Source organism: Mustela putorius, unplaced genomic scaffold (genome assembly GCF_011764305.1).
Source record: "Mustela putorius furo isolate JIRA1106 unplaced genomic scaffold, ASM1176430v1.1 tig00000095_pilon_pilon_pilon, whole genome shotgun sequence".
Lineage (NCBI taxonomy): Eukaryota > Metazoa > Chordata > Mammalia > Carnivora > Mustelidae > Mustela > Mustela putorius.
The window spans coordinates 40,103,618-40,127,029 of record NW_025421280.1 but is presented as its reverse complement, the minus strand read 5'-3'; the positions used below and the strand labels follow the sequence as shown (position 1 = coordinate 40,127,029).

Below are 23,412 nucleotides of genomic sequence, written 5' to 3'. Positions count from 1 at the left end.
ATGGTCTCAGGGTCCCGGATCGAGCCCCGCATCGGACTCTCTGCTCAGCGGGGAGCCTGCTTCCCCCTCTCTCTCTGCCTGCCTCTCTGCCTACTTGTGATCTCTGTCTGTCAAATAAATAAATAAATCTCAAAAAAAAAAAAAAAAAGACGAAAAGTGGATTTGTGGCTGCCAGGGGCTAGGGGTAGGATGGGGAGTCACAGCTAACGGAGGCGGGTCTCTTTTTTTAAGGCTGACGGAATGTTCTCGAATTTGATGGTGATGGCCAATTTTTACGGCATGTCACATATATCCATTTAATTTATTTTTTAAAGATTTCATTTATTTGACAGAGAGAGACACAGCAAGAGAGGGAACACAAGCAGGGGAGAGCCGGAGGGAGAAACAGGCTTCCTGCCGAGCAGAGCGCCCGACGTGGGACTCGATCCTAGGACCCTGGGGCCATGACCCGAGCCGGAGGCAGACACCCAAGGACTGACCGACTGACCGGCCGCCCCACCTATATCCATTTAAAAAAATCACAGGAAGACAAAAGAAAGGGAAACGCAGTGAGCAGAGCTGCCAGGTGCTGGGAATGACGAAGGGACGTTGTGGCCGGGGTAAAGGGAGAGGTGTGCGGGCCACAGGGACTGACTGACCTTCCAGAAGGAAACTGGACACCCACACTGTTTTGCAAATTTACTATTTTTACCAAAATCACAGAAGCAGTTTTTGGGGGAACTTTATGTAATTCTGGAGTCCATCTGGACTATGTGCGTAGAATGATCTAGAAAATACTAAAAAGCCAGCGTGGTGAGGAACCGGTACTGCCAGAAGCTGTAATTCCTCTAGTTTATACGTCGAACCCAGAGGCAGGGGAGCCGGAGCAGGAGGAGCGAACCGCTAGGAAATGCAGAAACAGCAGCACTTGTGAGCTGCGGGGAAGGGTCACACTGTGCTGGGTCAGGGGCTTCCTTGTTATTTAAAAAACATTTTAAAATATATAAATATTTAATATATAAATATATAAATATATATTTTAAAAAATATTTAAAATATGAACATTTCTGGGGCGCCTGAGGCGGTCCAGTTGGTGGAGTGTCCGACTCTTAGTTTCGGCTGGGGCATGGGGTCGTGGGGTCAAGCCCCACAGCGGGCCGAGCACTCAGTGTGCTCACGATCTCTCTTCCTTTCCTTCGGCCTCTCCTCTGCTCGTGCTCTGTTTCTCTCTCTGTGTCAGATAAATGGGTTGGGGTGCCTGGGTGGCTCCGTGGGTTAAGCCTCTGCCTTCAGCTCAGGTCATGGTCTCAAGGTCCTGGGATCGAGTCCCGCATCGGACTCTCTGCTCAGCGGGGAGCCTGCTTCCCCCTCCCTCTCTGCCTGCCTCTCTGCCTACTTGTGATCTCTCTGTCAAATAAATAAGTAGAATCTTTAAAAAAAAAAAAAAAAGATATACTAGAGCCCAGGAGAAATTGTGTAACATATGACAAATTATATATAAAGTTTTTTTTTTTTATAAATGACTATATTAAAAGTATGTAACGAGTTTTTTAGAAATCAGTAAGACAAGGACACTTCCCAGTGGAAACGCGGACAAAGGCCGTCAACCGGCAGCATGAATGGGACGCGCAGCGGAGCGGCTTTCCGGCCCGACGGGAAGGCAGGCACGCGTGGCTACCATCAGCGCTGGGAGGGGTGCAGGGAGCCGGGCCCACACACCGTGTGGACGGAAGCGGGGACCGGAGCCCCCTTCTGCAGGGACCGCCGCAGCTCACCGGAACGGCTCACGACCCGACGCCCTCTGACCCGGACACCGACGCCGGCGTTTACCTACATCCAGAGTCCGGGGTATGGGTAAAGATCTGACTAGAGGAGAAGTGACGGTCCCAATCATTACTGCCAACAGCCAGTACTGTGTCCCCCGCTGGGCTCCCATATGGGACGGGCCTGCGGGGAGACGCGTGGGGGGGGCTTGTCTGCGGGGCCCTCCCCACCCCGCCGTGTGTCCCCAGGCTCCCTCTCCGCTCGGCGCTCGAGACGGGAACAGCACCATCCGTTTTTATGAACCGGGGACGATCCCAACCATCCCCGCCTTGACCTTGCTTCCGACCAGGAGTGGCGACAAGGTCTAGGAACGCCGCTGACCGGGGCCCACGTGACTGAGAAGCTGAGCGGCTCTCACCGGCCTCGGCGGCTCGTGGCTGCCGTGCTGGCCAGCGTGGGTCTGGGGATAATGCAGCCCCAGGGTGGAAGTTTTCAGGCCGGGGGCGCCTGATCTCAGCCGGCCTCAGCAAGCAGCTGCTGAGCTACAAGGGGACAGGGCTGGCCCAGGCACCAGAGGCAGCCTGCTGGGTCCCATCCGCCGGCAGGACAGACATTCACGCCGCTGAGAGGACAGTCCCCTGTGTGTCGGCCAGGAGGCCGCTCAGCCAGCCGCCTGGTCCCAGCCACACTGCCACTTCCCAGTCCGGCCAGATTTCCCGACGCCAGCACTTGAACCCCATCACCTCTCTGGGTGGGACAAGTTCTGGGGCGGCTCTCTGGGCACGGCGGGAGGAGGCCCTTGGGAGCCGGCCTCTGATTCTGGCGTTCCCAGTAGCCCAGGGCAAGAGATACCGGCCATTCTGTGGGTAAAACTTTTCCTTCTAACAGGGGTCTGAGCCTGCCGAGGCCACGGGTGACAGGTCACCACCAACTTAGGGCTTAAAACCACATGGACTGATTCTCAGAGTTCTGGGCTCGGAAGTCCTAAAACCCTGGCGCAGGCAAGGTTGGTCTCCCCGGGGCCCAGGGAGACCCGGCTCCTGCCCTTTCCTGGCCACGGCCCCCTCCACCCTCCCCGCCGGCAGCGCGGGGTCTGCCCGTCTCCGGGACCCCCGCCCTCTGCCTCCCTCTCCTGAGGACCTGGTGAAGACGCAGGGTTCCCCGGGAACCTACCTCAGGGCCCTGACAAGATCCCCTCTGCTGCGGGAGGGGACACGTCCCAGCTCCCAGGGGCCCAGGAGGGGACGTGTTTGGGGGACATTACAAATAACAGCTCCCAAATTCTTAGCGGGTTCTGGAAATTGTTGTGGTGTTTTGCACACTCAGCAGTGTCTTGAGGTCTTTCCAAATAGCGTGTGATTGCGGAGATGGGGCGCCCCCTGGGGGTGAACAGCCAGCCCAGCCCCGGGGCTCCGGCCCCATCGGTGCCCATTTTGCCAAAGGCCCCAGGCCGGACCCCCACGAGGGCGCGATCGGACCCCGTTTCCCACATCGAAGAAAGGGCTCCCCGGCTCTGCTCTCCTGATCTCTTTGGCGCAAGGCTCCCCGAGGCCTGGCTCCCTCTTGCGCCCCGCGGAAAGGCAGAGCTAACACCATGTTTAAGGGCAATGAAATGGGCAAGGGAGCAGGAACCCGCCCCAGGGGCACCCCAGGGGACACTTTGGCGGGTGCGAGCCCTCAGCACGTGGGGACAAGGGCACCCCGGGGACAAAGGTGGTGGCAGGGCCCAAAACCAGGCCCTCGGGCCAGGGAAGAGGAAATGACAGGCAGCAGCCAAGGTATGAAGACGGCACAGTGTATTGTGGCTGGCGCAGGGACACCCGCCGCCCCGGGGGACACAGTGGTTTCGGTGCTGGCCGAGGCCTGGCGTCCAGAGGGAGCTCCATTCCAGGGAAAGGGCCTCCTCGAGCCGGACCCCGGGCTGAGGCCGCGTTAATTGCACTTGCTGGCGCTGGGGGATGGCCTTGCTCCTGCAAGCGCCCCAGGCGCCCAGAGGTACTCGGAGTCGGTGCGGTCTACGCTGGGAGTGCTGCCATGGAAAAGGCCACTGAGGCCGCCGCGCAGGGTCGGGGGTTGGAGGCACAGACAGGGTGGCGCTCCTGCGGTCACTTCGGCGTGGCCCAGACGGGGCCCCTGATGTCCACGGCAGCCGGAGCTGGGATTCGGGTCCCGGGGCCGCAGGGGGCCACGCAGAGGCAGGGTTTCCGCACAGCGCCGGTGCACACTGCAGAAGGGCTCGGCCCAGCCACACGTTTGGCAAAATTCAACAGGTTCCAGCCCGGGACACGGAAGATCCGTCCCGTGTTATTCGTAAGAGAGCGGGGCCGTCTCTCTAACAGGGAGAGGAGTCCCATCATTCACGATCCATGGAGGGGCCCGGCTGGGGAGCAGGGGTGGGGTTCCCGTCGTGCGAGTCGCGAAGCAGACACGGGGTCACGAGGGCAAGTGCTAGGGGTTCACCAGTGGGTTTTCCCTGGTGCTCAACACGCAGAGCCACGGAGTTCGAGTTTGATGCCTGCCAAGGAGATGGGCTCAGGTGGCCACATGGAGACCCACGGTGGCTGCCCACCAGGATGGCGGAGGACCCCACCCCCACAGTCAGTGCAGCCGCCCCAGGACCGAGCTCGCTCACTGGGTGCGCTTTCTACAAAGCACAAGTCCGTGGTCTGGAGACGTGGCCGTAAGTGCGAGGGTCCCCTGGCACCGCCTCGGTGACTGTAGGGCCCAGGGGTCAGTGGCACATCCGCGCGGTCATTTCTTTCTGTGAAGAACAAGCCGGACGTCAGGCACTGACGCGAGGGGGCGGGGGGCACGCGCAAACGGAGAAGCAGGGGAGCCGGCCTCCAGGGGGCACGGGCCTCACTTAACGGCAAACGCAACAGACGACAGCACGCTGTCAGCCGGGGTGGTGCGCTCTTCGTGAAGGGCGAGAGGCCATGTCCTGGCCCCTGTGGGGGACGCAGGCCCCTCAACACGGAAACGACTAGCTCCCTGTGTGCCAATAAAACCTTATTTCCAGGGGCGCCTGGGTGGCTCAGTGGGTTAAAGCCTCTACCTTCGGCTCAGGTCATGATCCCAGGGTCCTGGGATCGAGCCCCGCATTGGGCTTTCTGCTCAGCAGGGAGCCTGCTTCCTCCTCTCTCTCTCTGCCTACCTCTCTGCCTACTTGTGATTTCTGTCTGTCAAATAAATGAATAAAATCTTAAAAAAAAAAAACAAAACAAAAACCTTATTTCCAAAACCAGGCAGTCATCCTGGGCCATGGTGTACTGATCTGTGCCTTCTATAGGGGACTGAACGCTGCAGAGAAACTTCTGGAAAACAGCCAGGAAATAAAGACAAGTATTATGAGACAGCCTTTAGACCCGGTGAGGGCAGCCTCGAGGGTCGTCCCAACAGATGAAGGCCAAATGCAAAAAGACGAGGTATGAAGGCCATCCGCCACGTTCTACGACAGGCCCCGGGAGCCTCGGTGCACAGGGTGGCCGGGCAGATCACCACCTGCTTCCTTGCCACACAGCCTGGGGAAGTCCGAGCTTACACGTGTTATCCTCTGTCCGGCGCCACAAAGAACTCTAAGCACTGGGCGCCTGAGTGGTGGGTGAAGCATCTGGCTTCGCTCAGGTCACAATCTTGGGGTCCTGGGATCAGGTCCCGCACTAGGCTCAGCTGGGGGTCTGCTTCTCCCTCTTCCCTGGCCACTCCCCCACCCGCTGGTGCTCGTGTGCATGCGACTCTCTCTCAAATAAATCTTAAAAAACAGAAAATTCTCAGCATTGATGTGGGAGAAATGATGAGGGGACCAAGACGCACAGTTGAGAAAACCACCACCAAACAGATGACGGCACGGCAGGCTCCAGCTGCCGGCACTCTGAAATACGACATGGATGGAGGGGACTGTCACGTAAGGGCACCCATCGTGAGGTGAACAGTCAGCAGCATTCACGTCCACAACGGCGTGGACCCTTCCTCTACCCAGTTCCAGAACTTTCCATCAGCTCAGAGTAAACCCTCCCCCCCGTTAGGCAGAGCCCACAAGGACACAGAGGCACTGGGAACGGTCACGTGAGGAGGAGTTGAATAGTCGTTGAAAGCTGGACAAAAACAGTCCAGCTCAAAGAGGGGCGCCTGGGTGGCTCAGTGGGTTAAAGCCTCTGCCTTCGGCTCAGGTCATGATCTCAGGGTCCTGGGATCGAGTCCCGCATCGGGCTCTCTGCTCAGTGGGGAGCCTGCTTCCCCCCCTCTTTCTGCCTGCCTCTGCGTACTTGTGATCTCTCTGTCAAATGAATAAATAGAATCTTAAAACAAGCAAACAAACAAACCTAGTTCAAAGACCTGAATCCATGCAGAATTCAGTAAAAAAGAAAAGGAAAAAACAAAATGCCCACATGGGGGTCCTGGGGCCATGCAAGGGAAGCTGTGGGACCGAAGAGTATGATTTCAGTCCCGCAGCCGCTGCCCAGCAAGGCCAGGGCCCGCTAGCCCCTGGAACATTCTAGCTTCTCTGCACTTCAGGGGATGCCCCCACTCCCTGGAATGGCCCTTTGGGGCTCTGGCCACTGGCCTCACCGGGACCCCTTGCGAGCAGGGGTGGTGGTGGCTGGTGGGGCTCTGGAGAGCGGTCCTGCCACGCTCTGGCCTCCCGGTTCCTGCTAAAAGCCCCCCGGAATGTGGGAGAGCAGTGGGTGAGGGCCCATCCCCAGGCTGGGACCCACAGGTTTTGGGTCTGCAAAGCCCCAGTCGGAGGGCGGTTCGAGGGAGCTGTGGGCTGGGGAGTGCCGGCCAGCGGGGCTGGGGTTTCTTGGGACGGAATGCTCTGGAAACCAGCCGGTGACGGCGGAGCACCTTGGGAATGTGTCACACACGGCGGACAGCTTGCACGTGTGTGAAGTCTACCTCAATGAGGAATCAGTCACTACCGGCGTCTGGACAGGGGACACCGAGGGCCCCCGAAGCAGCCCCCCAGGCCGCTGTTGCCCGTGCTCTGGAGACCCCCCCCCCCACCCGGCGTCTCCCACAGGGAAAGGGCGGCAGCACGGGAGGGACCGGCCTCCTCCAGGCATCCCGCCCCCACGATGGCTCTGGGTTGCGCGACAGGAGTGACCTCGTTGGGGGGGGGGGGACCGAGTGTACCTGGGCAGCCGCATCCCCGCTTGCCCGCCAGTGGGGCAGGGACCAAAGAAAACCCCAAAGCACCCCAGCGGCTGGGTGTCGGGCGCCGGGGATCCAAGCGGCCCCCATGTGGAGAACCAAGCTGGGCGGGCTGTGCCGGCTGTCCCTGGCTTCCGGCCCCCCCCACCCCTACCCCCACCCCACACCCCCCACCCAAGCCTGGCTGGAACGCCCCGCCCCGCCCCCAGCGGCCCCGCCCTTCCGCCGCGGCCCCGCCCCCTCCCGCCGCGGCCCCGCCCGCCCGCGCCCACCAGCGGCTCCAGCTCCTTGGTGTCGATGAGGCCGAACTCGCGCACGAAGTAGTAGAAGTGCTTGTAGCACGTGTTGACGTGCGCCTCGGAGCCCAGCTGCGCGATGCGGTCGAAGTGGTGGATGTAGACGTGCACGAACACGCGGAACAGCCGCGACAGGATCTTCTTCACCGCCTGCAGGAAGTTCTTGGGAAACGGCGTCCCTGCGCGGGGCCGGGGGTCAGCCGGGCTGCCGGGAGCCCCCGCCGCGCCCCGCCGCGCCCCCGCCGCGCCCCTGGGCCACCCTCCCCCGGCCTCCCCTAGCGACGGCCGGAGCCCTCCGTCTGCGAGCCCTCCTCGCCCGGTCCTGGGCGTGATTCCGCTCCGTCCGTTTTACTGAATCAAATGGGACAGCGCGTCCACACGCTGCCGGACGCTGACGGCCGAGCCCCGAGGGTTCCCTCCCCACCTCCGCTCTGTCTACACGTGGACACAACCTGCCTGCCGCCGTGCCCCAGGCCCGAACTCGGACGACAGAGTTCAGTGCCTCTCGTCTCCCCTTTTCTCCATGGTGCTGCCGTGCCCCTGCTGGGGGGTCCCAGTCTGTGCACTGGGCGCCCCCGCGTGCTCCTTCTGCCCCCCACCCATTCCCGGGTCTGCAGTGGCACCGGCGGGCGGCGGCCCAGACCAGAGAGAACACATGGGCCCCCACCCTTGTCACAGGGACCCTGCTGGCTAACGGTGGGTGGGGGGCGGACCAGAGACGGCAGCGAGCTCATGCGGTGCCGGGCCAGGCCCCCACACAGCGGAGCCCACACAACTGCCCTCCAGCGGGGAGATGGGCGCAGAGCCGAGGGCAGGCAGGAAAGAAAAAGCTCTCCGGGAGCTGTGTGTGACAGGTCCAGCCTGACCCCGCGCTGGGACGGCTGGGGAGTGACCGCTCTAGGGAAAGGGATTCCTTGCAGGTGATGGAGGGTTCTGGAATTAGGCAGTAGTGACGGTTGCACAACTCGGCAAACATACTGACAACTGAGCGAATGGATCTGAGGACACGGGGCTCAGTGAGAGCGGCCAGACCCAGAAGGACGCGTCCCACAGGACCCCACTCCCAGGAGGGCCCCAGAGGAGTCCTGTCCATGCAGACAGTGAGGAGGGGGTGGGAGCCGGGGCTGGGGCAGGGGTGGGGATGACGGCTGATGGGTACCAGGCTGCTCTCGCAGTGGTGAAATGTTCTAGCACTAAACAGCACTGAACTGCACACTTTAAACGGGCAGACGTGTGAACGCAGACTCCCCCGGTCGGGGAGGGCACTGGGCCTGGCCCGCCCCCGCGCCCCGTGGCTCACCGACGTGGGTGGGGAAGAGCCCTTCGTCGTTGATCTGCACCTCGACCCAGTCCATGAGCAGGTCCATGTAGCGGGGGGCCGACAGCGCCGTGGGCTTGCGGAACTGGTGCTCGTCCTGCCAGCGGTACTCGTACTTGGGGCCGCCCGACATGACCGGGCACGACTGCTCCGTGCACCCATCGCCGATGGTGCCGTAGATGAGGTTGATGCGGTTGAAGAAGTCCACCACGTGCACGGCCACCCAGTCACTGAGCTCCTCGCCGGGGGGCAGCTGCACGGCCAGCTTCAGGTCCAGCCCCGCGTTCAGCGACGCTTGTGCCTTCTTGTGCAGCTCGAAGCGCTGGGTGCCCGGCTCGAACTTGCGCTTGGGACGGAAGGTCTTGTCCTTGTTGAACACTTGCTTCAGGAAGGGGTTGGACATGTCGGCCCCGGCCCGGTCGGCACACTCGCCGGTGACGCTTCCGCAGACGGGCCCAGGCGGGACGCTGGTGTCGGGCGGCCGCCGTGGGGACGGGAGATCCGCTGCACCCCGGGCCTTCCCTGAGACCTGCAACACGGGTGGGGGACAGTCAGCTGGTTCTGGAAATGCCGCTCTGGCGCTGGAAAGCATGATTTCTGCTTCTGCACTGCCTCCGACCCCTCGCTGCACTGGATGCCCTCCTTTCGCACCTGAGGACGTGTGCAAAGACCCCATTCCCAATGGTGGACGTGAATTCTGGGGGGACACTCTCCACCGCAGTGCCCATCTCAGAGGCCTGGACGAGCCTTGCTGGGTCCGGCCTGCCCAACACGGGACCGTGACGCATGCCCGCTGGTTCCCCAGGATGAGGCCCCGCCGAGAGAGCCCACCTCCCCTGGTGCCCCCTGCAGCCTTCTCTGGGCCCGGCGTCCTCCTCGGTTACATGTGGACAGCACGGACCCCCCTTCAGAGAGCACAAGGGCATGCGATCGAGCACATGAAGGCGGCGAGCAGGCTCGTACTGGGGGCGCAGTCACCAGGCTGTGCCCGGGGCCGTCCCCACCCTGCACCACCCAGCATGGTCCCGGGGCACGGCCAGGCTAAGACAGCGGGGGCTGGGGTGGGGAAGCCTGGCGCCCAGTGGAGCCAGCGGGGTGGAGGTCTCCGGAGTTCACCAGGCGGAAGGCGCAGAAGGGGAAGTCTGGGGAGAACCGGGAAGCGGAAGGACCGGCGGGTGGCCCCACCCCACCCCGCACACACCGCGCCCAAGTTGCCGACCCGTTCCAGTCCACGCCCCCCCGCCTTCTCTCTGCTTAAATCGTGGGGTTCAGTCCCCTGGCTCGGAACTGGCTGGTCGTCAAGCAGCCTGTCCCTCCAGACCTGGCATGTTGCTGTAGCAAATTACCACACACCTAGGGCTCCTAACAGCCCAACTCCAGAAAGTTCTGGAGGTCCCACATCTGGAATGGGATTCCTGGGAGCTCCTGCCTTTCCCGGCTTCTGGAGGAACCCCATACTCTCTGGCCTCTGTTTCCCTCAGACCTGCTTCTATGGAGATGCCCCTCAGCCCCCCAGGACCCAGGGCAGCCCCGGCAGAGTGCCGCAGTGTCACCAGTACCACAGACAGCGGAGCCAAAGAGAGGAGCACCGGCATCCCGGGCCCAGACTCCTGCGGGGCCCAGTGGGTGGACACAGTGTCCCCAGGACGACGATGTCGGGCTGACAGGGACGCCTGGCTACTAGCAAACATGCAGTTAGGGCTTCCCCGTGACTCCTGCAGGCGCGGCCCCCGAGAAGATCCCCGAGAGCCGGTGGCCCTCCCGTGGGGCCCGCGCCCCTCCACCTGCTCGCCCAGACCCTGCGACCAAAGGCCAGGCTCCTCGAGCCGGCGATGGATGTCAGACGCTGCGTGTCACGCGCCGACGGCCTAAACCAGCGCTGGGGCCGGGACACCTGTGTCCCCACGGCTGTCGGGTGGCCGGGACCGAGCCGACCTGCAGGCACCTGGAGCGGAGGGGCTGTGGTGCTCACGCGGAGCCTGGAGAGCTGGTCCTCCCGCGGTTAGCGAGGGGTGTGGGGGCCGAGTGGGAGGCGGCAGCAGAGGTGGAGCGACCCACCTCCACAGCTGTCCAACCCGGCCAGCGTGGCCTCATCCTTGGTGTGAACCCGGGACCCCACGCTCAGGGCTCAGGCGGCGCCTGATGTGCCCTGGTCAGGGGAGAGGATGTGGTAGGAGGAATAAAGGCCGCAGAGACATCCCCGTCCTGGCCCGAGACCTGTGGACGTGTTTCCTCCCGTGGCAGAGGGGCCCGTCAGGGCCCCGAGCTGGGGGCTGCATTCCAGGGGGGGGGGCCTGGCATCCCCACGAGGTCGTCACGAGAGGGAGGCAGAGGGCGGGGTCCCGGAGACGGGCAGACCCCACGCTGCCGGCGGGGAGGATGGGGGGGCCGCAGGCCAGGAAAGGGCAGGAGCCGGGTCTCCCTGAGCCCCGGGGGGACCAGCCCTGACTGCACCGTTCTGAACTCCTGACCTTCAGAACTGTGAGATGATAGATCCAGGTTTCTTTAGGCCACGAAATCTGTGGTCACTCGCTACAGCAGCCCTAGGCCACGCATGGCGTCCCCGAGTGCTGGCTGGGGTAACTGCTGACGACGCCGGCCAGGCCCTGGTCGCACAAGGGCTCAGGGCTCCCTTCCCTGCACTGACCCGCAAAGCCCGACCATCTTGTGGGCCCAGCTCTGCAGTGTGGGCGCCGGAAGGTCTGCTCGAGGCAGGATAAACCGTGCGGAACACCGGAGGGGAGCATCCGGGACGGAAGAGCTGGCCACGGACGACCGGGCTAGGGGGACGAGAGAAGCCCCAGTGGGAGGAGGAGGGGACCACTGCTCCCCAGGAGAACGGCCGTCACCACGAAGGACAATCATGGTGTCAGTGAGGACATGCAGAAACGGGACTCCTCATGCGTGGCCGCTGCTGTGGCAAGAGCCCGGCAGTCAGACGGAGCCTCTGCCAGGTCCACGCCCAAGACAAGGGACAATAAACATCCACATGGAAACGTCACGTGCAAACGTGTATTCGGGGCAGCACGATCTGGGATAATCACCAAAAGGGTGGAAACAACCCAAAGGTCCCTCAACAGGTGAACGCGTGATCAAGCTGTGTCCCTCACGTGGGAGCGCCCCAGGGCGTGGACAGGAGCGAGGCCCCACGTGCAGGCCCTGGGACGGACCCCGAGCCCACGATGCACAGGGAGGGACCCAGACACAGGAGGCCCCACGGGGTGTGAGTCCACGCAGATGACACACCAGACCAGGCCCCTCCACGGACGGGAAGGGGCTTGTGTCGGGTATCTGGAGGCCATGGAAGTGGCCAGTGGCGGTGGCTGTGCGTGGCCTCGATGAACTGAAAACACGAAGCCCCGTGCGGGCGTGCGGGGGGCTCGGCCCGCGGACCGTCTCTAACGGCTCTGACTCCCTGCTGGGGAAAGAGGCCCGAGGGGAGCCCAACCTGGCCCCCGACAGAACTGGTCAGCAGCCCCACGGCCACACTGCAGCCGCTCCGGAGTTGCTCACGGAGCAGAGGCGCAGGTGACGGTCCGTCCGAGGGAACGACCTCTGGCGGCAGCTCTGAAGCGGGAGGGAGTGGGCCATCGACCCAGCCCAAGGGCTTCCCCTCGCTCGCCGCCGGCTCTGGTTGTCCCCCCCCTTCTTGCGGCTGTGCTGACTCCTGGCTGGGCACATCCCGGTCACTGTCTGAGGACGGGGTGGCTACCCGAGCAAATGGGAAAATGGGCCCAAATTAGATCAGCACCCTGGGCCCTGCTAACATTGGGGTATCCCGGGCGCTGAGCAGCACCCCCAGGTATGAGGACCCCAGATGTCCCCAGACACCGCCCCGTGTCCCTTGGGGGGGGGGTCATCTGGCCGAGAGCCTGCCTTAGAGGACAGTGACTCCCTGCTACCTGGTTAACCAGTAGTCAGGATGCCTGGATAGGGAGGAACCAGAGCTCAAACCCCAGGCTGTGGGGGTGAAGCCACCATCTGTCCCGCCAGGCCACGTGCCTCCACGGCAAACCCCCTGTCATTATTCAGGCGTCCATCGGTCTCACCCCAGGCCAGGGCGCCCCCGGGACCAGGGCACCCCCAGGCCAGGGCGCCCCCGGGACCAGGGCACCCCCGGGACCAGGGCACCCCCCAGGCCAGGGCGCCCCGGGACCAGGGCGCCCCCGGGACCAGGGCACCCCCCAGGCCAGGGCGCCCCCAGGACCAGGGCGCCCCCCCGGGACCAGGGCACCCCCCCAGGGACCAGGGCACCCCCAGGCCAGGGCGCCCCCGGGACCAGGGCACCCCCGGGCCAGGGCGCCCCCGGGACCAGGGCACCCCCGGGACCAGGGCACCCCCAGGCCAGGGCCCCCCGGGACCAGGGCACCCCCGGGACCAGGGCACCCCCGGGACCAGGGCACCCCCGGGCCAGGGCGCCCCCGGGACCAGGGCACCCCCAGGCCAGGGCGCAGGGCAGGGCACCCCCGGCCAGGGCGCCCCCCCCCCAGGGCACCCCCAGGCCAGGGCGCCACCGGGACCAGGGCACCCCCAGGCCAGGGCGCCCCGGGACCAGGGCACCCCCAGGCCAGGGCCCCCGGGACCAGGGCACCCCCCGGGACCAGGGCACCCCCGGGACCAGGGCACCCCCGGGACCAGGGCACCCCCAGGCCAGGGCGCCCCGGGACCAGGGCGCCCCCGGGACCAGGGCGCCCCCAGGCCAGGGCACCCCCGGGACCAGGGCACCCCCGGGACCAGGGCACCCCCAGGCCAGGGCGCCCCGGGACCAGGGCACCCCCGGGACCAGGGCGCCCCGGGACCAGGGCACCCCCAGGCCAGGGCGCCCCCGGGACCAGGGCACCCCCAGGCCAGGGCGCCCCCGGGACCAGGGCACCCCCAGGCCAGGGCGCCCCGGGACCAGGGCACCCCCAGGCCAGGGCGCCCCGGGACCAGGGCTGTCCCCACCACAGCTCTGCTCACGACCCGTGTGCGCTTTCCATGCCCCAGGCCCGGGCAGCAGACCCTCCTGGTCTCGGGAGGCAGGCACAGTCCCGGGTGCCCAGGACCTGGATGGAGGGAGGTGGTGCCCCAGAGCGCGCAGCCCCACTCACCCACCTGTAGCCCAGGCCTCTCTACACTGTGGACGGGTGCACCGGACAGGCCGGCGGGGACCCCCGGGCCTCACCGGAGACTGCTGATGCCCAAGCGGCCTGCCTCCCTGTCCCGCTGGCTGATCGCACACCTGGCCACTCTCGGGCCACCCTGGGCACAGGTCACGGGGGAGCGATGCCCTGCAGGCCAACTGGAGGAGCGAATCACCCGCTCCCGCCGCCCAAGAGCAGAGTCACCCGCTCCCGCCACCCGAGAGCAGGGCCCCCTGCTTCCTCACTCACGGCCACGCTTCAACCTGCAAACTCCCTTCCGCTTGAGAACGCCGGCCGAACTGGGGCCACTGTCGCTCCTGCTGGGCCTAGCCTGGCTTCCGGGCCTCTCGTGCACCTCGCCAGCACCCCGTTGTTGCCTCTTTGGGGCCTCTGGGGGTGGCTCTGGGAGCTTAGCTTGTGACCATGTCACTGTGGACTTGTGACCGGCACAGATGGAAGCGGGTCGTGTGAGATGGCAGGGCCTCAGGGGCACGGCAGGGTCTGCCCACGGGCCTCCAGGCCTGGGGCCAGACGCGCGCCAGGCCGGTTCTGGAAGACGGGGCGGCGGGCAGCTCTCGGGGCTCCTGCCTGCTCTGTGTCTTCTCAGAATGGAGGAATTTTTTAAGCGGAACCAATGATTTTCTAAAAACCTTCCCTGAAGGGAAGAATTCCCCTCCGAAACAAAGGACTTTCCATGGGAAACACAGGCGCCCCGTGGCCGAGGGGTGGCCGGCCACCTCAATGTGCCTTTGCCTTGAGAAGTGCTGCAGGGGGCGACCCCCATTGCCACCCGCAGCCCAGGTGACCGGCTCTTCCCAGACACCCCCGAGGACAGCGCGGGGGAAGGTGGACAGGCTTCTCACGGGCGGCCCGGGATCTCGCCTCAAAGGAGACGCGGCAGTACTCAGCAGCCTCCAGGCTGAGGAAGGTGAGCCACAAAACTCCCCACCCCACCCCCTCCTCCCCTCTTTTCTTCTGAAAACCAAACAAAACACAGTTCCTCCAAGCAGCTGCCTTGCACGACCCTGCCGGGGAGAAGCCGCGGCCCCTGCCACTTCCTTCCGGTGCCTCTGTGTCCTGCTTGGGCGGCAGCCACGTCCCCACTGCAGGGACACTGCTGGAGCAGGGCAGGGCCTAGACCGACAGGCCACAACCGCCAAGGTCAGCCCTGTGTGTCCTCGATCAGCTGACCCTGGCTCCCGGCCGGGCACCCAAGAGTTTGGCTGGAAGATGCTCGAAGCCCGGGATCGGTCCTGTCCAAGAAGACCGCACCCCAGAGCTGTCTTCCACTGTCGAAATGTAGATTTTTAAAAAACCAGCACAGCTTCCCGGGTGGGGAGCCACCAGGCGGGGAGCCACCCACCTGCAGGACCCCCAGGATGGTGGCTCCAGCCCCTCCCCCCAACCTCACAGGGCGTGGCATTCTACCCGCATTTGGCCCTCCTGTCTTTGCTTCTGGGGTGAAGTTCCCCAATTTGTTTTGTAGGAAGGCAGGAAGTGGTTTGCGGAGACCACAGCAGGCCAGGTGCTACCACGGGGCTCTGCATACTCAGTCCCCCCGATAAGCCTTTTATAGTCCACTGTGATGTAATTCATGTACTACAGATAACTTTTAAAGTAGACAATCCAGTGGTTTGTAGTACAATCAGAGGGAGTGCAACATCACAATTCTAGAACATTCTCAGCACCTAAAAAAAAACCCTGTGCCCAGCCACAGTCACTCCCCATCGGTCCGTTATGGGTCGAATCCCTTCCCCCAAAACATACCCGGCACCTGTGAATGGGATCTTCTCTGGAAATAAGGTCTTTGCAGATATAAAGATGAGGTCACGCTGGGCAGGGGAGCCCCAAGCCCAATGACAAGGGTCTTTAGAAGAACACGGAAATCTGGACGCAGACACACGGAGAAGTGGGCCATGGGACCAGGGCGGCAGAGAGGGGGCACAGGTCTACAAGCCGAAGGACGCCTGAGATTGCCTGGAACCCCCAGAAGCCGGGAGAGGCAGGAAGGGCCTCAGAGTCAGAACAGTCGCAAATAGAAGGGGGGCCTGGATGCGAGCCCGGGTGTCCTGAGCCTCCCACATGGGCTGCCCCAGGCAGGAGGGGGCGCCGGGCACACATGGGGCTGCGAGGCCCCTGCCCCTCCCCCTCCCCCTGCGCCTTCCCCACCCGGAGACAAATGCTGAAATACTGTTTGGCCCCTGTCCCCTGGGGCAGAGAAAGCAGAGCGTGAAAGCCAGTCCGAGGCCTGCTGGTTGGCCTGGGTGCTGCCTCACCGCTCGCTGGATCTGCCCTTTCCGCCGAAACTATCTGAATCTCGAGATTCTAGGAAATCAGGAACGGGGCTCTCCTGCTGGGGCACGTCTGAAACTTCCCTGAGGAGAAGCCCAAGGTCTGAGCCAGCTGCTCGGGGAGTCTGGGTTCAAGCTCCATTTCGCCATGCGCTGGACAAGGCAGACCCACTCCTGGGACCAGGCTCGCCGCGGACTTGGCGCCGAGTGCCCCTGGCTGGGCAGCGCCTGTGCAGACGGACAAGCCCACAGAAGGTGGCTTAGGAAACAGCTCAGGAACTGAACGAGCATTTCCGAGGAACCCCCCCCCCCCCAGGAGGGCAAAGAACCGCCGCTGCTCCTGCTCAGAGAGGAGCGAGGCGCACCCGGAACTCCCTCCTGGGTTACCGGGGATGTCTGGCGCACAGACTCCGGCCCTCAGCCTCCGCGATGGAGACGGGGACGTGCCCTGCCTTCAGGGAGGTTCAGACAAGAACTCCGCAGCCCGGCAGAGAACAGAGGAAGCTCAGTGGTGTGTCCCTGAGCCAGAGCAGCCAGGCTGCGTGCGGCACCGACCGGGAGGCCCGGTGTCACCTCCCGCCTGTGTTCATCATGTCTCGGTGGTGTTCCGCCACCGGTCGCAAACATCGGGCTCTGGCGGGGAGGCTGGTCATGGGGGAGGCCGAGCAGTTATGGGGAGAGGGAGCCTGGGGAGCCCCACCTTCTACTCTGGCTCAGAACCTGAAACTGCTCTTAAAAATAAGCCCGATTTAGGGCGCCTGGGTGTCTCAGTGGGTTAAGCCTCTGCCTCCAGCTCAGATCATGATCCCGGGGTGCTGGGATCGAGCCCCACATCGGGCTCTCTGCTCCGCGGGGAGCCTGCTTCCCCCCGCACCTGCCTGCTGCTCTGCCTCCTTGTGATCTCTCTCTCTCTGTGTCAAATAAGTAAATAAATAAATAATCTTTAAAAAATAAGCCCGATTTAAACAAGATTATAACCAACACTAACTCACTTACCCACACCCAGCACCTGGTTACCAGCTTGTGCCGCTAGCCCCGTTCAAGGACTCAAGCCCGCCGTGGAGAGCAGTGAGGCCGGTGGAAGCAGGAGCCGGATGGGCGTTGGCGTTAGGACCGCGACATGAGCCAGGGCAGAATCTCGCACTGTCCGGGGGCCTTGCTGAAAAGTGGAAAAGTGGAGTCACTACTAAGACCGCACCCGTTTTACCCAGGAATGCCAGATTTGCACACCAGCAGGTGCGGCAAATCTCACGGTCACCTTATCTTTTATTTTTTTTTGTCAAACATGCTGTGTCTGGGACTCGGCGAGTATGGGGCACCCACCCCTCAGCTGAGACTCTGCAGGGGTGAGGGAGACCGGAAGCCACGTGCGCAGATGGCCCCGACCAGGGTGTTGCAGGGTGCGTGCCTGCAGGGGGGGGGGGGGGACGTCCACTTGCTCTGTTCTCATCCACAGGCAGGACACGGCTCAGTGGCTTCTGAGAACGGACCCAACAGGTGGCCACGGACACCCGGGGACACACTGGACGGAGGACTTCGGGGGAGGCCGCAGTGCGCGGCCCTAGCGTGGGCCGGGGGTGTGGCCCCTCCTGTCACTCCCGCCGAGCCTGTAACCCGGGCTAGTAAGAGCCCAGGCTGTCCGCGGTAGAGCAGGAGCGAAGCCGCGGGGCACCTGTCGCAGAACCGAGCGCAAGCCGGAGAGCAAAGCGTCGGGCCGCGCCCGCTCCGGCATCCTCCCCTCCGGAGGGATCCCCCGTCCCGCCGCCCGCGTTCGCCGCCTCCACCCGGCCTCCCCGCCGCCCGCGTTCGCCCCTCCGGAGGGATCGCCCCGTCCCGCCGCCCGCGTTCGCCGCCTCCACCCGGCCTCCCCGCCGCCCGCGTTCGCCCCTCGGGAGGGATCGCCCCCGTCCCGCCGCCCGCGTTCGCCGCCCCCATCCGGCCTCCCCGCCGCCCGCGCCCGTCCCTCAGGGGACCCACCTGCAGGCTCACGTCCAACCGGCCGCGGCTGTCCGGCGTCCAGCGACCGCCGCCCCGGAGCCACAGAGCGCAGCGCCCGCCCCGCCACCCCGCCCAGACAGATGTACTTCCGCTACCGGCCTGGGCCTCCCCGGAAGCGGAGCGGAAGTGGGGGCGCGGTCTAGAACAAGGGGGGGCGCTCCCCGCCGCCGCGCTCTGTTGCCTGGCAACCGGAAACGGGCCGGGACGGCATTGGCTGGTGCTGGGGCGTGGGCGGAGCTTGCGCAGCGCCGGGAGCGCGGAGCGGGTCTTCCAGCCCGGGAGGAGGAGCTTGTGCGTGTCCTGGGCGCATGCGTGGGGCGCGGCCGACCCCTCCCCTCGGAGGGGCGATCCGGGCGGAGCCCGGGGGCGGGGCCGGCAGTTGTCCGTTGCGGGGCGGGGCCGGCGTCGGGGGCGTGGCGCGGGAGGCGCCGTTGGTTGGCGGGCGGCGGGCGGGGGCGGGCCATGGCCCTGCTACTGTGCCTGGGCCTGACTGCGGCGCTGGCCCGCGGCTGCCTGCACTGCCACAGCAACTTCTCGGAGAAGTTCTCCTTCTACCGCCATCACGTGAACCTCAAGTCCTGGTGGGTGGGCGACATCCCCGTGTCGGGCTCGCTGCTCACCGACTGGGGCCAGGACACGATGAAGGAGCTGCACCTGGCCATCCCCGCGGAGATCAGTGAGTGCGCGCAGGGGAGGCGGGGCCCGCCTGGGGGCGCCCCCGACCCCGCCAGACCCCGGCCCCGCCTGACCCCCAGCGCTGCCGGACACCCGGCCTGGGCCGCTCACCTGCCGCCCCCTCCCGCCCGCAGCCCGGGAGAAGCTGAACCAGGTGGCGAACGCCGTGTACCAGAAGATGGATCAGCTGTACCAGGGGAAGATGTATTTCCCCGGTGAGCGGGCAGCCGCCACGCGCGGGAAACGGACACGGGCCCCTCCGCCCCCTGCCCGAGCCTCACCTCTCTTGCCCACCCCCATCAGGGTATTTTCCCAATGAGCTGCGAGCCATCTTCCGGGAGCAGGTGCACCTCATCCAGAATGCCATCATCGAAAGTGAGCAAATGGAGAGCCCGGGCGGGTGGGGGAGAGCCCCAGGAGCGGCTGGGAAGTCCCCTGAGGTCGGGCGAGGGGCTGGCAGGGTGCATTCCGCACAGAACACGAAGGGGACAGAAGGGCAGCTCCCCAAGGCAGGGCCCCTTCCAGCGACTGGGCCGTGGCCCTGGGTAACCCCCGCCCGCCCCTCCCTGCCACCTGCCCCCGCCGGTCCCTGGAGGCATGCTGCCCTCCACCAGCCCTTTGGGCCCCCAGGCTGAACGCCACCCTGGGGGAGCCTTGGGCGGGGCAGGAAGGGTGGGCAGGGCAGGGGACAGGCAGGTTGGTGCTCTTGTGCCCACACAGGCCGCATTGACTGTCAGCGTCACTGTGGTGAGTGAGGCCCGGTGCAGCCCGCGGGGCCCAGCGGGGAAGGCTCCCTGGGAGGCCGAGGCGGGGAGCCCGCGGCTGCCTCCTGTGTGTTGCAGGCATCTTCCAGTATCAGACCATCTCCTGCACCAACTGCACCGACTCGCACGTCATCTGCTTTGGCTACAACTGCGAGTAGGGCCCCACCACGGGGCAAGGGGAGGTCCTGGCCTGGGGAGGGCAGGGCTCCGGACGCGGGGCCTCCCCATCTCCACGCCTCCTGCGCCCGCAGGTCGTCGGTACAGTGGGAAACAGCCGTGCAGGGCCTCCTCCTATACATGTGAGTTGAGGCGGCTGGGCTCTGGGGGGGCAGCCCGACCTCAGCCCTGCCAACCCGAGTCCAACCTCGCTGTCGTTGTAGAAACAAGTGGCACAAGTACGTGAGTTTTATCAGAGGCAGGGAGTGTGCTTTAAGCCCTCGTGGGTGAGTATGAGCTGCGGCGGCCACAGAAGGCGGCACCTGGCCCCCGGGCTCCGGACCCCAGCCCTTCCTTCCGTGAGCACCTCTGGGCTCGGCTGGCGCCAGAGGCGCCAGACAGTGGTCAGAGCTGGGGAGGGCCCCCAAGGATGGATTTGCCCCAGTGCAGGGACCTGGGGGCCACCAGCCCTAAAGCTTGGAGCTAAGAGAGACTCTGTCGTGTCTTTCAGAGAGGACACGGACACAAGGTAAGCCACCCCTCACCCCCAATCCCCGCCCTGTGCTCTCCAAAGCCCTGGCCAGGCCTTCTGAAAGGGAGGTGGGGACAGACCAGGAGGGGTTGGACAGGGCAGACACAGCTGGCTGGGGTTCCTGGCACCTGGGACAAGCCAGATGTCACCTCTGCAACCACACCCAAGCGATCGCTTCATGAATAAACATCAGCTGTCCTCCTCCCGCGGACGCACAGAACCACTCCGGCCTTGTGAGTGGCTCAGAGGCAGGCTGTGAGGACCCGGGCCGGGCCGGGGTCTGGGGTGGGTGGGCTCCGTAAGCCAGAGATCGAAACCCAACAGCTAATTTGCCCGAGCCGCACCCCCGCGCGTTTTTTGCGGCCTGTTGTGGGAGTGCTGGGCGTGACACTGAGCTTTGAAGGTCTTGTCTGCGCCCTGTCACAGGCGCCAGCACCCCAGCAACGACCCTGGCAGGGGCCAGGAAGTGGAACAGGGACAGAGGGCTGAGGGCACTCCTGTCTCTCCAACAGTCTGATATCACCAAGCTTCACGTGTCTTGAGCCCCCACACCTGGCCAACCTGACTCTAGAAAATGCTTCCGAGTGCCTGACACAGCACTGATGGGCACCGGCTTCGCCAGACCGGCCCCAGCCTGGAGGCGGAGCCAGGACTTGGCTGGACTGTCCCAGCCTGACCCCCTGGAGCAGCTGCTGCCGCCTTCCTGCTCTCCTGTCCGAGCCTGGGGCCCCCGGGAGGGGAGTGTGGCTTTGCCGGGCAGGGTCCCTGAGCTATTAGATGCGATGATTAAACGTCCCTGACATTTCTCATCACGGAGCAGTCCTTCTCAGGGCAACAGGGGTCAACCCATCCTGGTCACACACACACGGGGACGGGACTGTGGGCAGAGGGACGTCCATGCCTGTTCTGGTGCAATCCGTCTGAACACCGCTGGGCTGGCTGGGATGCAGCAGGTGCACTGAGGACTCAGAGACCGCAGTTTGGTGAAAACTGGGGCCAGCTCGGGCGCCTCTCAGGGCTCACCCACGTTGAGCCAAACCTGAGCCACAGGAGCACAGAAGGGTCCTGCTGCGTCTCTTCCTTCTGCAAACCCTCCACAGAGCTTACGAGGGGCCCCAAGCACTTGATCTGAGCAGCAGGCAAGCAGGGGACCCAGGGGCCAGAGTCCCACCCGGAGGCGGCCTTGTGCCTGGAAGTGCTGCTGGCAGTGGCCCGTCCACATCAGGACCAGTACATGAGGCATGTGGGGCGCGACATGCTGGTGACTGTGGAGAATGGCAGTCTCACGGGTGAGCGCCCACCCAGGGGATGGGTGTGGGGAGCGCGGGCTGGTGGCCCGGCCAGAACCGCCCTCGCTGCGTCAACGTGGGGTCTGTCGCATCGGTGCTTCCTGGGCCGCAGGAAGGGAGGTGAGGGCCAGCAAGGGGTCTGGCGCGGCACAGGACGCGTGACTCTGTCCACTGAGAGAGTGAGAAGGCCTCGTGGCTGGTGCTTCTGGACGTATTATCAAGCGGGGACGCTGGTGGCCGGTGGGTCTGCCCATCTGTGCTCAGGCTCCGTGATCTCCCGCCAGCGATTTCAAGCTCGAGCTGATCTGGCTGCCCGTCCACTGACCCCTCCTTACTGGGCTTGAACGGACCCTGTCCGCGCGGTGTAAGGCCCGCAGGCGTGCGGAAGGTCAGGCCAACACAGGTGGGACCTGCCTCGCAGTAGCCGTCCTGCCACTCACCCACGCGCCGCTCGCTAGCGAGGTGCCCTGAAGCGCGGGCACATCCACGGGGCATCGCCGGCGCGGCTCCTGGAGCCCACGGGTCAGGCGGCTCCTTGCCACACCACCCAAGCTTGGGGTGTATGGCGATGACACGACCTCCATCACGAGGGGACGGGCGCATGGGTAGGACGGGCCACCGGCAGCTCAAGGACTGTCCAGAGCCCCCAGGGTGGGAGGGGCTCCCCTGGAGATCACCAGGCGCGCGGACACGGGCTCAGGACATCCACCAGGTAAGCGTCTGTTTCACAAGTTTATTGGATCATCTGGACACACAATCATTACAGCAGCGGGACAAGTCTCTCCTCTACCTGGGAATGTCGACAGCGAATCGATCCTCACATGACACGCCACACAGTGCTGACGTTCTAGCGCCACGGCACAGGATTCCGGAAGAGGTTACTCTACATGCTAAAGTGACCGTGGGCATCAGGAGGAAGGTACGTCAGCGAGGACCGTCCCCCACCCCCGCTGCCCTGAGGCAGTGCCTCACAGGCATGGAACGGGTCTCCGTGCCTCGCTCCGTGGGCTACGTTCTGGGGCCGGGCCACCCTAGGAGTATGTCTTCCTGGCAGCGGCGGGCACCCTGTGGAGCGTTCGGTGACGGGAAGGACCTGGAATCCCCAATGACCCACCACTCACCAAACACTGCCGACGGACACACAGCTCACTACAGGGGACACCGTGAACCAGCAGGGTCTGGGTCCTGCGCCATCGGGGCTTCTGACCGGACCCCCACCGCGGGTGGCGGCCCCCCAGTCCGACACACGAACACGTGGTGGGGCGCAAAGAACACGACAGACAGCAGCCTGCACGACCCTCTGGCCAGCAGGCGTCTTGACCCACGGCCGGGAGGGCGAGGAGTGTCTCTGCAGTGAGCAGGTGCCCGTGGGCAGGGCACCTGGAGGACTCGTGGGCCTCGGAGGGCCTCTCGGGAGCAGGATAAACCACGCGGCGCCGGCCACGGCGCACCCGCAGCCCGGACGGCGGTTCCATCTGCTACCCACGCGGCGTCGCTACCGCAGGCCCCGCCTGAGGAGGGCGGCCTCAGCGCTTCTCCCCAAAGAGTGCAAAGAGTCAAAGTAAAAACGCCGACAGGATACATCAATGCGACGCGTCACCTCGCCCGGCCAACAGAGGCGCCCCATCCCGGCGAGGGCGAGGCAGCGGCCGCTCAGCACTGGGCCAGCGTGGCCTTCATCTCTTCCAGCAAGCTGCCCAGCAGCGCCGCGTCGCTGCACTTCCCGTCGACGGACACGGACTTCTCCCCCTGCAAACGGGAACCACCACAGAATTTTGAAATATGACATGAAAAACACGACAGTATGTTCGTCCTTTTGCTTTTTCACAGCGCCTTGCTCAGTGTTCTAAGAACCCAAACGAGGCCGGGTCCCGGGGGGATGCAGAGTCTACCCTGGATGAGGGAGGAGCCCAGCTGAGGCGTGGGGCAGCCCGGGGTGGACTGAGGATCGAGACCGGCCCCGGATAACCCTGATCTGGTGCCGTGCGGGGCTGGGCAGCACAGGGCCACGAGCAAACCCCACACCCTTGCCGGGGGCCTTGGAGGAGCATCCAGAACCTCAAAGATCCCGAAAGG

The 23,412-nt window shown here is 64.6% G+C and overlaps 3 protein-coding genes across 13 annotated transcripts in view; 1 reads left to right on the top strand and 2 right to left on the bottom strand.

Annotated features, from left to right (window-relative positions):
- Nucleotides 1-3,524: 3,524 nt before the first annotated feature.
- Nucleotides 3,525-18,044, bottom strand: MOB3A (MOB kinase activator 3A). Of its 2 annotated transcripts, XM_013048767.2 has the most exons (5): nt 17,900-18,044; nt 16,919-17,081; nt 8,491-9,037; nt 7,167-7,369; nt 4,339-4,504 (listed from the first exon to the last, which is right to left on the bottom strand). In XM_013048767.2, exons 3-5 carry the CDS (start codon nt 8,909-8,911, stop codon nt 4,475-4,477), a joined length of 654 nt encoding a protein of 217 aa, XP_012904221.2. In that variant the 5' UTR covers nt 8,912-9,037; nt 16,919-17,081; nt 17,900-18,044; the 3' UTR covers nt 4,339-4,474. The 2 variants fall into 2 exon arrangements, with proteins under 2 accessions (XP_044943307.1, XP_012904221.2); XM_045087372.1 differs by lacking the exon at nt 7,167-7,369 and having other exon boundaries at nt 3,525-4,504.
- Nucleotides 18,045-18,305: 261 nt separating this feature from the next.
- Nucleotides 18,306-20,856, top strand: IZUMO4 (IZUMO family member 4). 9 transcript variants are annotated; one of them, XM_045087335.1, is made up of 10 exons: nt 18,306-18,596; nt 18,730-18,810; nt 18,899-18,970; nt 19,316-19,342; nt 19,438-19,513; nt 19,611-19,658; nt 19,740-19,802; nt 20,027-20,044; nt 20,216-20,302; nt 20,560-20,856. In XM_045087335.1, the coding sequence occupies exons 1-10, from the start codon at nt 18,383-18,385 to the stop codon at nt 20,648-20,650; spliced, it is 777 nt and encodes a 258-aa protein (XP_044943270.1). In that variant the 5' UTR covers nt 18,306-18,382; the 3' UTR covers nt 20,651-20,856. The 9 variants fall into 9 exon arrangements, with proteins under 9 accessions (XP_044943270.1, XP_012904183.1, XP_012904186.1 ...); XM_013048729.2 differs by having other exon boundaries at nt 18,316-18,596; nt 19,740-19,754; nt 20,266-20,280; XM_013048732.2 differs by having other exon boundaries at nt 18,316-18,596; nt 19,740-19,754; nt 20,266-20,302.
- A 1,199-nt stretch (nt 20,857-22,055) lies between these two features.
- AP3D1 (adaptor related protein complex 3 subunit delta 1) overlaps nt 22,056-23,412 on the bottom strand; it is a 36,165-nt gene continuing 34,808 nt past the window's right edge. For both annotated transcript variants that reach the window (XM_045087318.1, XM_045087312.1), the window contains exon 32: nt 22,056-23,085. In XM_045087318.1, coding sequence (XP_044943253.1) covers nt 22,990-23,085 — 96 coding nt within the window. In that variant the 3' untranslated portion in view covers nt 22,056-22,989. The remainder of the gene's footprint in view (nt 23,086-23,412) is intronic.

Excerpts from the sequence above, each read along its gene's own strand:
- MOB3A (XM_045087372.1), bottom strand. The coding sequence starts at position 8,911 with ATGTCCAACCCCTTCCTGAAGCAAGTGTTCAACAAGGACAAGACCTTC. Across the intron at positions 4,505-8,490 it reads GCTCTTCCCCACCCACGTCG|AAAGAAATGACCGCGCGGAT; the intron begins GTGAGCCACGGG and ends TGTTCTTCACAG.
- IZUMO4 (XM_045087335.1), top strand. The coding sequence starts at position 18,383 with ATGGCCCTGCTACTGTGCCTGGGCCTGACTGCGGCGCTGGCCCGCGGC. Across the intron at positions 19,514-19,610 it reads TGCTTTGGCTACAACTGCGA|GTCGTCGGTACAGTGGGAAA; the intron begins GTAGGGCCCCAC and ends CTGCGCCCGCAG. Across the intron at positions 19,659-19,739 it reads CAGGGCCTCCTCCTATACAT|AAACAAGTGGCACAAGTACG; the intron begins GTGAGTTGAGGC and ends CTGTCGTTGTAG.